This window comes from Chenopodium album, chromosome 4 (genome assembly GCF_948465745.1).
Source record: "Chenopodium album chromosome 4, dcCheAlbu1.1, whole genome shotgun sequence".
Taxonomy (NCBI): domain Eukaryota; kingdom Viridiplantae; phylum Streptophyta; class Magnoliopsida; order Caryophyllales; family Amaranthaceae; genus Chenopodium; species Chenopodium album.
In genome coordinates, this window is record NC_137837.1 from 3,410,060 (window position 1) to 3,424,109 (window position 14,050).

Genomic DNA, 14,050 nt, shown 5'->3' on the forward strand with positions numbered 1-14,050 from the left:
AAATATCAGAAATGTGTCTAAAAACTTAAGCCTAGATCCAAATGTTACGCGGGTTTAGATCTTAAAAGCTCCGGATCAAGGCCCATATTTGAAAAAATCCGTAATCGTGCTCAATTAGTCACTTGCATTGGTTACTTAAACATAATCAGGCCATACTTAGTTTTATGCCCCTCATTTATTTTGGATCAAACATAACTGCATAGAAAATACTTCATAAACTTACAGAATGTTCTATCATAATCTGTAACATATACAAAGGTGAATCCGTAGATAACGATACAAAACTTTGCATCCCTCAACCCTAGTTCTTTGTGTGCGTATTGTGGGGGGATTATAGTACATACTTAGCTCTTTTATATGTTAAAATATGTGGATTATAGACTCTAAACTCTCCAAAATTCTAGTTCTCATCAGGGTTATCAGTGTGTGAAGAGGATTCACCCACAAACTCTGACCTCAACTGCATCAGCAGCCTCCCCAAATAGTTAAGGCCTTCTCCATCACGTCCACCGCCCCAAAAGAAATCGTGCGGTGAACCTTCAACAAGAATAGACCCAACAGTAGACAGTAGCATGGAGTTCAAGTGTGGGTAGATTGAGAACTTACATTTCAGTGCACTGTACATTATATCAATTTTTGCGGCCTCCCAGTCGGACCTTACCTGAACAGCATAAATAAAGCCATAAAAATATTAAACATATAGAGGATATTAGAATGCGAATACAACAGAGATCAAGCAAAATCATGTGTTCTACGGCATAAAACATTAGCATATCTATCAGGTGTATTCACAGACAATAATTTTTTAAAAATAATATTTTTCGAATGTAATATGAAGATAATTACACATAGATGCGACAAAAACTGAAGGATAAGTAGATAGCTATGGGCCTACGGAGTATGAATTTCAATATCCAGCATACCTACAAACTGAATACGGAGTATGAATTTCACTATCTAGGCATAAATACAAACTGAATACAGCACATTGTAAAGAATTTGGGAATTTATGCTGACAGGTGACAGCTCAAGATACTGTCCAAGGCTGAATCCTGACTATTCAGCTTCTACTGGCAGTGGACCCTTAAGAAGGATTCGGAATATGATTTTCAATTCAGACATTCCAAAATGGACAGGATGAGATTAGACATTCTCTTTCACAATATAGACACAGGAGAAAATCATACTCCGTAATAACCATCACAATTATAGAGAAAGACAAGCAGTTTTGATAATTCCATTGAGCTCTAAATACATGAAACATACCAGGTCTGGTCTTCGTCTCTGCATTTTCCTTCCTATCCTGGCTGCTTCTTCAGGACTTTTTGCAGACTTAATAGCCTCAAAACACTCTTGTGCTAGAGGATCTTGTACCCCATAAAACTTGTGTGCCTGCAGAGGGAATTCATATAAAACTTCCATATTCTATACAATGTATCTACAGGTAAGAAATGGTATGGAAAAAATTCCAAAAACGACTAAGGAGTTTTTAGAAAAATTATCTACTATTCAACTGGCTACAGTCATCAAAAAGTAATTTTAATTAGGGTTCACCAACAATACCCTGGTCTATAGACCCTTATTTTCAAGTTTATATTATTTGAAGTCTTTTTTTTCCTGGTTTTAGCTGTACTTTTCAAAGATAACAGAATTTTAGGTTGTTCAGAGCATCATGAAGGTTGTTCAGAGAAAACAAAATTGTTTTAAACATGTAATTTAGTTACTGATAAATGTTCTATAGTAATACGGAATGAGGTGAAGGAGAGGAATTTTCTAAATATTCATTAGATAGATCAAATGAATTTCCTACAAGATATAAAAATGCATTACCTGGTAATAATGCTCGACACTGGACCAGGTTGTATAATGGCCACCCTCGTCTGGCATCTGGATAGGGTGGGGTGAGAAATTGGAGAAGGAACCGTAAGGATCCCAAGTCTTGTAGAAGGATATGATGCTAGATTCATAAGGGTTAATTGACGGATCAATTTTTGATAATTCAGAGAAAGAAGGAATGATCGGTGTCAAGTCAGGAATGGGCTGAAGAAATCCACTGACAAGCATGTCAGGTCCAACCTGAGATAAAAGAAATAATTCTGCATCAGAAAACAAGTAATAAGATATTCCCCTACAAATCATACCTGTCTAGAATTAAAATCCAGTTAAATTAACCATTCCTCAATAATTAGTTGCACCTTCAATCTAACTTTTGCATAGGATATTACAACATCAGAGCATAAAAGTCGGTTGACAATATCTAAGGTTCAGCTACTGCAGTAGTGGGGCAATATGGTTGAGGACTTGAGGCAACACTTTATGCTTCCTCATCTTTATTAAAAGGTGGTATATGATGTCAAAATATTTTCTGCAGAAAATTTAAAAAATGATATCCCGTCTCAACACAAGTCTAAGATGTACAGGAATATGGAACTAATGTTTCGCAATCAGTATCTTACGAATTGTAGCTAGTGACCTATGTCTGAAGACAACTCAATCAGATATGACAACAAATTTCCCAAGTCTGTTTCCCCCAAAATACGACTTTTTCTTTCTCCCGATTCCATGCACATTAATATTGTTGAAACAGGCTACATGCCTATATATAGTATTAACACAAACTTCATCAACACCCTGAATCTCTGAGTGTTAGGAAAAAGCACCATCACCCGCTCAATCAAACTAACGTTTGAAAGAGAAACAATAGCTAAAGCCAAATAATGATTGACAAGATCACCAGAGGCAGAGGTAAAAAAAACAACAGAATCACTACAGCAAAGGATCATAACCAGTAGGCAAAAGTATCACAGTATAACCAACCTGTTCATAACTGACATCATGTAAATTAAGAGCTTGAGTCATCTCAACCATGCCAAGTTCACCAACAGGAGATGGCGCCCCCTTTCCACCAATAATTTTAGGAGCAATAAAGGCATAGACCTAAAATAATGAAAAAACAAGCTTAGAGAATAACAATTAAATATCTGCAGAACGAAACCTTGCAGCAAAAATATATAACTAAGGATCATGGAGGGAGTCATTGAGGACAATGATAAAAATAGATTTTAAAATCAGGTATTACACCACCTCTTATATACCTCGTCAATTAATAAGCTAGTTGACAGCAATACATTTGGAGTTTTTAATTGAGCTAGTTCTAAAAGGTTTGACCTATTTCTTTTTTTTTTTTAGAATGAAGGTTTGACCTATTTCAGTGAAGCATTCTAATCAAGTTTAACAACATTTGAAGGTAGAGACTACTCATCCACAAGATCCAAGCTGACTTTGGAAGAGTTGAGGAAACAAGGAGTCACCATATGTTAGAGTGAAGGAGAGGTAATTCTTGATCAATCCTATGGATTTTACTATAATGCAGTTTCGCATCGTTTTGGGAGAGGGGGGGGGGGGTGCAGATTCTATTGAAGAGCATGCTAAAGTATTCACAATTCTAACAAACGGTAAAAGTACCTAACTTCATTAAAATGGATACCAATGTAATATTTTCTAAAGCTCAAGGTAGCTCACTGAAAGTTTGCGTAAATTATACAGATGTGAACCAATAGGCAGGCCCCTTTCAAATCAATATTATCCTATTTGATGTATAGAGGGGCAACACAGAAAAAACCATACAAGTCAAACCTTGATAAGAATCAGCAATTCAGCAACACTAGTACACTACAAAATGTCAAACACCACTTCACAGATTATGAATGGGAAGTAAGAAAAAGATAGGGAAAAGATCACATGCATACTTTATTTATAACACCAGAAGAAATAGCTGATGCAGCCAATGTTCCACCACACTCCCAGAGAACCGAAAGATATCCACACTCATAAAAGTATTCCATAACATCTCTAGGATTTAGAATCTCAAACTCAATCACTTCAACGCCTTTGGAAGCAAGGTATTTTTGAAAGCTCCTTCTAGCACCTTTCTGTGTTGCCACAATGGTGTGCACTTCAGAAGTATCCCAAAGATGTGCTATCTCAGGAAGGTCAAGAGACTGTGACACAACAATCCGTACAGGCGAATGCCCCCCTTGTTGCCTTGCAGTTAGTCGGGGATCTTCATTCACATTTTGAAAACACAGGGAAAAAAGAATGATTAGAGAAATATGTGATAAATCCAAGAATGATGTATTGCACTAACAGCTCAGATCCATACTATCATTCCGTACAGTATTTCCACCAACAATAATAGCATCACTTCGACCCCTCAGTTCAAGGACACGGCACCTTGATAGGTTGCTGCTTATCCACACTGAATGTCCCTTGTTAGTAGCTATCTTCCCTGACAAGAGACAACACAAAAGACTGTAAGGAAGTATAATTGCCAAGCAACAGCACCATTCAGATTTTTGTCCACAATTGATAGTTTTGGTAACTAGCAATGTCAAGAAAGTTTACTATAAAAATAAACCTGTTATGTACCATCAAGGGTCATAGCATATTTGAGAACAGAGTACGGGACGTGAGAAGCAGCCCTGACGACCAAAGGAGCATTCACAAGAAGGCAAGATTTCAAAGCTTCCTGCAAGAGCCAGGCTTCAGTTAGAGGTTAAGCACCTCATTACTTGAAAAATTACAAGACATCATCAGATAATTTCAAATGGGTCATAAGAGTACAATCCTAATGAAATAGCAACAGATTTGCCTAGGAGCTCATCTATACTGAAATTTTAAAACTTTGTACCAAACAAACCATTAAAGATTTCATATACCAATAATTTTATCAGACAACAAATCCACCACACAGCAATAGTGAGTCAATATACATTCCAACTTAACAAGAACAAACTTCTATAGCTCATTAACTCAATAAATTCATCTTCACGTAGTATGAGGTTTTATCTCAGCTTACCTAAAAGTTCTTCCAATTCATCCAACACTTGTATAGTTACTCCAGCCTACCTACTCTATTCTACTCGACATGAATTGACTCGGTAACTAAATGTCTACTACAAGGGGGAAAATATAACACAACCAACTTAAGTTACATAACAAATGCAAAATCATTGGCTTTCCTTAAGCCACTTTGGCTGTCCCAACTAAAAGTGATGGACAATGATCAAATTCGATACCTTTTTGTTTCTTTTTTGAGCTTCAAACCTACAATAAATTAGGGGGGGGGGGGGGGGGGGGGAACACTTGCTAGTTACAATAATCATTTATTTATTTTTAAGATGCAACCAAAGAGAAAACAAAGTAATAAATCATGGCAATCAAATAAAAATTACAAAAAGCCAAAATTAATAAACATGGAATTAAGAATTATAACAAAAAAAAAAATTGATTTAAAAAAAAAAAACCTCGGCAACATCGCTTTGCAAATCCTCACCAAGCACATCAACATGAATTCCTTCACTTCGAAGCGCTTGAATCGCTCCTCCTCTCAAATGCTTCAACGGATGTCTCATTCCAACCACCACTCTCTTCACCCCTGCCTACTCACCACAATTCACACAAACAACAATTCAATATCAAAATCCACAATTTCACAAATCAAAACCCTAAATTCCGCAAAAATCGATCAAATTGAAGAAAGATAAAATCATGAAGAAAAAAAAAATCAGCAAAAACCTGAACAAGAGCAGAAACAGCAGTACGTTCACCATGACAATCACCACACTCCATGTTAAGATACGCCGTGGCACCACGACACCACTCGCCGGCAGCTTCAACAGCCTGAACTTCCGCCGCAGTAGTTCCCTGAGCATACAAATAACCTTCTCCGACGATTCTTCCGGCTTCAATTACACAACCGAAATTCGGGTGAGGTGATGAAAATCCGGCGGATTTGTCGGCCAATTCGACGGCGCGTTTAATGTAGTATGCGTCAACTGAGTGTGAGCGGCCTGAACGGAGATTGTTAGGGTTAGGATTAGGGTAAGAGATTGACATTGTTGGGAGAATGCAAGCTCTTGCCATGAAAGCCGCCATTTTTGGGTTTTCTGGAGCTCGGATAGTTGGTGAGCCGTGAGTTTAGTAAAGGAAGATGATGTTTTTCTCTCTCCTAAAGAATGAGGAAAACTGGAATGGTGTGGAAGTGTCCGCTTTTTGGAAGCGTCAACGGTTTTTCCCACGCTGTTTTTGGCCATTCCACATGTGTTTTTTGTTGGCAATTTCTCATACACATATAAATGAGCCCCAAATACAAATTAGCCTAAAGGGTGAATCGAGTGTTTTTTTTTTGTGTTCTTCCCGATTCACCCTTTGAGCTAATCTGGATTTGAGGATCAATTTTGAGTGATTAGGTTTTAGTCCCCTTCCGATTATTGTTGAGAGGGTCGAACACGGATCCTCCATACCGAGTGTAGTCTCAATTATCACTACAACATTTGTTAACTGATGTTTGACCAATAATATTTTTAATTATTAATTTATAAGTATTAGTGAAAAAAAAGGTTTTTGAAAATTATAATTGAAACCATTCTAATAGGTCAATCTTTTGTACTCCGTATTAAGCACCAACAGTAGTTTAAGTAGTGTATATAAATAATGCAAAAGCCAAACCGTGCAATTCATTTTGAAATAGAAGGAGTATATTCACTAACTTAATTGACTTTACACTAGATTAGATATAAAACCTATTTGTAATTTATACATGTTAAAAAAATGGCTATTATAAATGAATATAAATAAGTATTACATACAAAAATATTTATAATTTTAATATTTTTAAATTTCATCAAAATTATGATATACTATCATACCTGTTTAACGTCGTTTAATATATAGTTTAATATAAGAAGTAATTTATTAGTTAGCTATTTAAAATTGTTTCAATTTCCTACAATAATCTGATAGGTTTTAGTTGTAATGAATTAAATATGATAGCTACACACAAAAAAAATAATGACATCATCATTGCATTTAGGCGGGAATTTTTTTGTTAATAGAGCGACACATGGGCAATGGTGATGTCAGCATACTTTGTTTTATTAATAGTTACTCCCTCCGTCTTTTTATTAGAGTCCTACTAGGTTAGATCCCGTGCCATGCACGGTTTTTCAATCTTTGTCACGAAGTATCAATTTAAGTATTTATTTTTATTTTATCTCAAAATAAGCTACTTAAAACATATTTTTTTTTTTTTGAATACAAATTATATTGCTTTCTTCTATTTTGAACATTTTTTTTTTATTTCAAATATATATGATAATTTTTAATTCACCAACTATGTTAAGTTGAAAAATATATATTCATATTTTGTTTTACTATAAATAATCATTATACATCAAAGAGTAATTACTAATATAGGAGTTTATTTATACAAAGATATAATTAGATATTTAAGTTTATAAATATATTATTCTACGTACGACTTTTTTTCCTAAATTTTGGAAGTAAATGTTTTGCATATATTTTCTATCAATTTTTAAAAAGTTTTACTTTTTTTTAAAAAAAAAATATATATATATATATATATAAAAAATATATATATATATATATATACATAGGACACACCAGAAGATGACACGTGTCATTGATGGTGTGTCTTTTAATATATTGTTATTGATTTCTCTTAATTATGTGAATAATAAATGTTAGAAATGAGTGTCTAATAAAAGTACGGAGGATAATAGATTAATGACTCATTTAATAGTCCCCACCTATTATTTTCACAAATTAAAGGTTAAGAGAACTATCAATTATTTTGAAATGAACTAAATAAATTGTAAATATGAACACAATATGATATATGTGGAAAGAAATTATTTTGATATCAAACATTAATTTTTAGATTTTAGGATATTTGATGGATCTTTTCATACATGGGATAACAATTAATTTTTATTAAATACAAAACTTACCTCCTTGGTTTCTCCGTCCTCTGTATATTGCGGGTTTATGTTTCCCAATGCATATATTTCAACTTTAAACATATTTTATATAAAAAAAATCATATTATGAAATATTGAGATGAATCTAATAATACACCACTTGACTACAGACCTATTCATCATTTCAGCTTAATTTCAGTTCTGTTCAATTCACGATATTAACTAAGGGTTATCTATGTATATTCAAAATAATAAAATCTAATATTGATGTGCTATCAAAATAATACGACAACGATCCTCACGTGTACATAATAGTTAGCGTCATTATCCCTTTCCTCCGACATGTAGTCTAGGTATTCGTGTATACACTTTTCATTACACGTAAATATTTACGTGCATTTTCTTAACGAAATTTTTTTACATGCATTGTTATCCAATAACGACAAAAATAGTATTTCATATATGGTGTTTAGAGAGCCACACAAGCGGGTGATGAGAATCAATCCCAAGATCACTGATCACCTAAAAGACTGAAACTAAAAAAGGAGCTATAACCACTTGAGATATCTCTCACTCTCATAACACTTGTCAATTGTAACTTGTGAGGATTGTGAATTGAACACACAAAAATCATGTCTTTGTAAAAAGTTTGAATATAAATAAATCAACAAAACAGTGACAAAATTGGACAAATGCCCTTACATTTTCACTTCATGTCTCCTTTCTCTTCTCCACCCGCCTAGTAACGTTTTTAATCTTCCCTTTTCAACGTCAACCAAAATTCCAGTCTACAGTGTTTCTTCTTGTTGTGTACAATCAACGCAAATTTCAGATTGATTTCAACTCAAAAAGGTGAGTTCTTGAATTATGGGGTTGAACCTCCTTAGAATTTTGTATTTACTTCTTATGAATTTTTGCATGTTTAGAGTATTGATTGCACTCATTTTACACTTTTTTTGATAGAATTTTGATGAAAAGTTATTGTCTTTCATGCAGATTTCATTGAAATTACTCATTAGGGTTGAATTTTTGATGTTAAATTAGTGGAATTCCGTCATTTTTGTGTTGTGGGTAGTAGAAATTCTAGAAAATGAGCGATGATTCGAACAGAGAATCACCCAGGAACAATAATTGTTCTGGGGTTTCACAACATCAGTCAATTTCTGATGTTGTTTTGTCTGAGGGAAAATTGTGTTTAGATATCGATTATAAGGCAGTAGTAAAGGAGTTGAAGGAAAGGGAGGAGGTTTTGTTGAAGGAGAAAGAGGAAATTGTAAATAGTTTGAGGGAAAGGAATGACATTTTGGAGGCTGATCTTGGGGATTGGAAGATAAAGTATTGTGTGATGGAGGAGGAATGTTGTCGATTGAAGCGCGATATTTATGAAAAGGATGATTTGTTGAGGGAATTAAAAAGGGATATTACCCGGGCAAAGGGGAAAGAAGAGTCTTACATTAAGAGGTATAATAGTTTGGAGGGTGAGGTTCAAAAATTGGAGGAAGGGAAGCGGGAATTAGATCGAAAATTGTTGGAGTTGGGTTTTGAAAAGGAAGTTGAAATGAATGAGATTGTGGAGAGGAAAAATGCTGAATTTAAGGCTCAATTGGCAGTGTTGGAGGGGTGTAGGGAAAAGATCAAAGATAAGGATCGTTTGGTTGAATATTATAAATTGAAAGTAGAGAAAATGGAGTTGTGTAAGGAGCAGGAGGATAAGCAAAGGCAACTTAAAGACCTACTTAAGGCGCGGTGGGATGAATTTCAGGGCATGAGAGTGTCAAATCCACATTTAGAGGAGTGTAAGGCTGAGTATGATGCCCGTGTTGAAGAGCTAAAGAAAAGTAATGAAGGGAAGGATGAGAAGATTAAGAAGCTCTTAGACAAAGTTGATAAATTGCAAGGAGAGAAAATAGAAATTAAGAAAGAAAATGATGACCTAGTGGATAAATTACAAAGAGAGAAAATAAAAATTGAGAAAGAGAGATATGAAGACATTATAAAACTGAAAATTGAGAAAGAGGATTTAGGTAAAAAGAACATGATGCTAAAAGCAAATTTGGTGCTGGTGAATGAGCTGGTTTCGAAGCTTGAAGGTGATATGTTCACTTTTATGTGCAAAGATTTGGAGAGAGATGCAAATTTTGCAAATGCACCTGTTGGAAAAGTTTTTTCTGGAATCATAAAGGCTCTCGATGCAGGAATGGCTGAAGATGGAATCCATCAGGAAGCAGGTTTATGCTTTTTCGATGATGCTATTTGTATTCGATCAATATTGTGTTGCTATATATTACTTTCATTTACATATGTGACCTATATTATGCAGTGAAATTTGGTTTTATATCTTGTGTGGCCAGGCTGTTTCTTTTTTCTTTCAGCAAATATTTGGCAGAGAATGGATGTTTTTTATTTTGTTTTGGCAGTTTTGAGACAAATTTGTAGCACAAGTTCTTTGTAATGTACCATACGCAGTAGTGTAATGCGGCTAATTGATATCATGAAATGGTTATTTATTTGGTGAATAGGATTGACATTTAGTCGAAAAAAGAAATAAACTTCTATATTAATGACGGCAAAAAAATCACTGCACCTTTTTTTTTTTTTTTTTTTTTTTTTTTTTTTTTTTTTTGCTAAGTGCAAGGTTTTAAGAGATCAATGTGGTTGCCTATGTCGTTCATTAGAGTTATCTGAGGATAAGATAAGCTGTTGAGGGGCTGAGGCCTGAGGGCATAGGTAAAGGTAATGTAATCTAAGAAAATAGCATCACTTTCTGGTCTCAAAGTATACCGTTTGAGTTATTTTTAGTCTATAATCTTTTATCCCTTAAATAGGCTAGGTTCTTGACATTTTGTGCATTTACATCCATTCCGTATTTGCTGTTTCATCAAGCTCTCTTCACGTATCTTGTTATCTAGGTTTCGAACTAAAGGTGCAAGTCCCCCCCCCCCCCCCCCCCCCCCCACACACACACACACACAAATATTTCAAGGAGTTTGGATTGAGGAAATGAATTAATACAATGACTGTTGTGGCATGTATTAGGGTTTTGGTCCTTTTGTTTGACTTGCTGGTGATTATCGATGAACCCTGGTAGTTTAAAATGGGGAACCATGCATCTAAGGGGCTTATTCATTTGCTTGAATGCGCTGTTAACCTGCTAACAAGTTCTGCCCTTTGAGCAATCAATAAAATTTGGCTCGTATCTCATGTATATTGCTATTGCATACATCATTGCATGCAATTACTCGGTGCATGCTTGAGGACAATCTTACCTTGTTGAATTTGGTGGATGCAACTGCATGCTAGGTTGGCATTACTACTGCAGTGATTAAATTTTTAGGCTTGAAATGATGACGTGAACATGTGTCGTTTGCACGTGCTTTTGTGGATTAAATAACGCTTCATCTTGAGTGTGAAGGACTTTACATGACTCTTTCCTTGTTTAATACCTCACATCTGCTTGTTTAATCTTACTAGAATCTCGCTGCTTAGTAATTTGCTACAGGAGTTCCTTATTTATTACTTGTGATTAGCATTGTCAAGTTCATAACAAAATTATTTTTATATGACCCTTGCAATATTAGGGTTGTTAGATCCGCCCAAAAGATACTGAATCCATGCAAGATTAAAATGCATATCCCATTTTTCTTCTACTTTGATATTCATACATTTTTATTTTGCTAATCAAATTTGCTTTCTCTTGTACGTGCTGTCAATCGTTTTATATACGTCACTTTTTTTGTTTTATATTTTCACTTATTGAACTCATGGAAATTAAGTGAGAGATACCATAAAATGCTTTCTTGCAGTTTGATCATGAAACAATCTAGGTATGACAAGGCCTAAAGAAACCTGAAGTGTTGAAATATTCTAGTTCATTGATTACTTAGTTAAAGGAGCTAGGATAGATCATTCATTATGAAAAATTGTACATTGCACTGCTGTTATGGTATAGGCGATTTGAAGAAGGAGGATCTTGGTCCTGCTATGAGTGTGAAAAGTCGCATCTGGAATCACTATATGTTAGAAATGTGCTTTTGATATAGTTGAGCAAACAAGTGACTGTTTTAGCCTGCTGGAATCTATAATTTGCTTAACTTACTCGTCTGTTTTGTTAATCCTTTTTATTTATGAAGAGCCATGATTCGATATCTTTAACTTATGAAGAGTTATGTGATCTTACTATACGTGGTTATAGAAATACGTTTCTTTACTTTCCTTTTAATAGTTTCTCTTTTATTCCAGATGCAGCTTTTGTTGCTCGCATTACTGAACCTAAATGCAGTTTGAAGCCTGGCAAGCAATCTCTGGCAGCTGCAGAAAGGCTCAAAAGGAAATTGGATTTTGAGACTGAAACTTCAAGAGATGACGTGGGTTCTGGCAGCAAGAGGTCTACGTCTGCTGACCCTATCATCATCGACAGTGATGATGAAAACGGTGTCAAAGACAAAGGACGATGTCCTGGGAGTTTGTTAGAGCAGCGAAGGCACCAACTACATAAGATGAAGAAACTCAATAATGTGATGTGTGAACAATCCAAGCAGGAACCAACAAATGCTGTTTTGTCAGCTTCTAGAAGTGACCATGCACTTAGCACTTCTCAGGAGCAAAAATTAGCATCACCAAAAAAATATAAACAAAAGCACAGGAGAGGAGATATGGTGGCATTGTCTAGATTCTCGAATGGCAATGACAGTAATTATAATCATGGAACCCCCAAATCCAATAATTGGTTGTGCCCTCAGGCTAAAGAGTTACTGACATATCTTCGGCAAAGGATTCCTTATAAGCTGGAATATGATATAGTCTGTGCTTTCGAACAGGATGATGACCTTTGTGCCAAGGCAGTGTGTGCATTGTATTGGTTAAAAATGTCTGTCTTATCAAAAGGATTGGAGGAATGTGACATTAGCAGGTAATTACTACTATATATTGGATTTTAAATAATTGTAGGTTTTCTGATGTGAATTATTCGATTAGTCATTTTTGTACGTTTCTCTTGTCTTCATGCAATTGCATCACATTTACTAATGCTTCCATTTAATATGACAAGATCATACCATGCTATAACATTAGAATACTACTTTTCACCATCAAATAAACAATTAAAAACTTAACTTGTTATTTTGCCTAAAACTTGTATCTTGCTTCCAGTGTGTCTGCTCTGGCAAAATTACTTATAGATGGGGATCCAAGCGGCCAAATGAAGAAGTCAGTGGATCAAGTGCAGCAGGAAGATCTTGCAGAATGCAGACGACTTGCTGTGAAGTACAGTGAACAATTCTTTAACATTTTTAGCAAAAAAAATAAGGATCCTCAGTTTTCTCCCGTGTCAAATTAAATGATCTGCAGTACAAGTAAGCTGTTATAGAAAGTCGCCCTCTTTAATTTCTTGGATGGGTTTAGACTGTTAGTATGAATTTGCTCAACTAACTTCGTTAGTTTTGGAAACAGTTTCGCTGCACGCTCAAGGCAGCTCTCTTCTGTATGTACATATTACATGTGATTACTGATTAGAGCTAGTAAATGGGATGTAGTTAGGTTGTCTTAATTGACCCCTTTCCCTTCACCATAGGGCAATGCTGTATAACTTTCACCCCATTCTGGTTTTGATTGTAAACTGCATTTTGCTCTATATTATCAACTTTTCTGGATTTTTGTACTGAAATTTCCTTACTTATCGGTGTTTAGGTCACTTTTGCATGATCGTTTTCTACCTATAATGGTTTAGATTTATAGTCGCGCAATATGGTATTAGTGTATGTAATGTTTTAAATGTGGATTTTCAGCTTGTATTTTACTTAAAAGGGTATTTTACTTAAAGGGTATTTTACAGCTCCACTTTTGTCAATATGGAGCAGTATGGATCACATAGATTGGAGTTTTCAGTTCAATTTGAAATTAAAAATGGTTTTGGATTGCATTAACAGATTTGCTTTTAGTTAATGCATGTATTAAAATTTCCAATCTTTTGAGAGACATTGATTGTTTATCCTGACAATACTAATTCAAGGCTCTACAAAATTGGTGATTATGCAATTACAACAGAACAATTCGTTATATTGGTCTTTTGCGGAATAAATCCTACATATCACATAATTTGTACAAAGGACTTTATATGGCTATTTTCATATTTTGTAATGCCACTAATGCTTTGATTGAATTTTATTTGATAGTAACCTTCTGAACTTGCACAATATCATTTTTATTTTAGAATAATCTATGCCAATAAGGTAGTGGTGCTCAATGACGATTATAAATTAACTTTACATAGA

General features: G+C 34.7%; 2 protein-coding genes across 2 annotated transcripts; one reads left to right on the forward strand and one right to left on the reverse strand.

Moving 5' to 3' along the window:
* Positions 1 to 165: 165 nt before the first annotated feature.
* On the reverse strand, positions 166 to 6,049 carry LOC145626353 (riboflavin biosynthesis protein PYRR, chloroplastic-like). The gene is made up of 9 exons (XM_081678777.1): positions 5,578 to 6,049; positions 5,307 to 5,441; positions 4,429 to 4,528; positions 4,163 to 4,288; positions 3,750 to 4,063; positions 2,818 to 2,937; positions 1,831 to 2,076; positions 1,267 to 1,392; positions 166 to 661 (listed from the first exon to the last, which is right to left on the reverse strand). The coding sequence occupies exons 1-9, from the start codon at positions 5,935 to 5,937 to the stop codon at positions 401 to 403; spliced, it is 1,788 nt and encodes a 595-aa protein (XP_081534903.1). The 5' UTR covers positions 5,938 to 6,049; the 3' UTR covers positions 166 to 400.
* A 2,436-nt stretch (positions 6,050 to 8,485) lies between these two features.
* LOC145626354 (uncharacterized) lies at positions 8,486 to 13,414 on the forward strand. The gene is made up of 4 exons (XM_081678778.1): positions 8,486 to 8,633; positions 8,778 to 10,009; positions 12,021 to 12,690; positions 12,930 to 13,414. The coding sequence occupies exons 2-4, from the start codon at positions 8,872 to 8,874 to the stop codon at positions 13,114 to 13,116; spliced, it is 1,995 nt and encodes a 664-aa protein (XP_081534904.1). The 5' UTR covers positions 8,486 to 8,633; positions 8,778 to 8,871; the 3' UTR covers positions 13,117 to 13,414.
* The last annotated feature ends 636 nt before the right edge of the window (positions 13,415 to 14,050 follow it).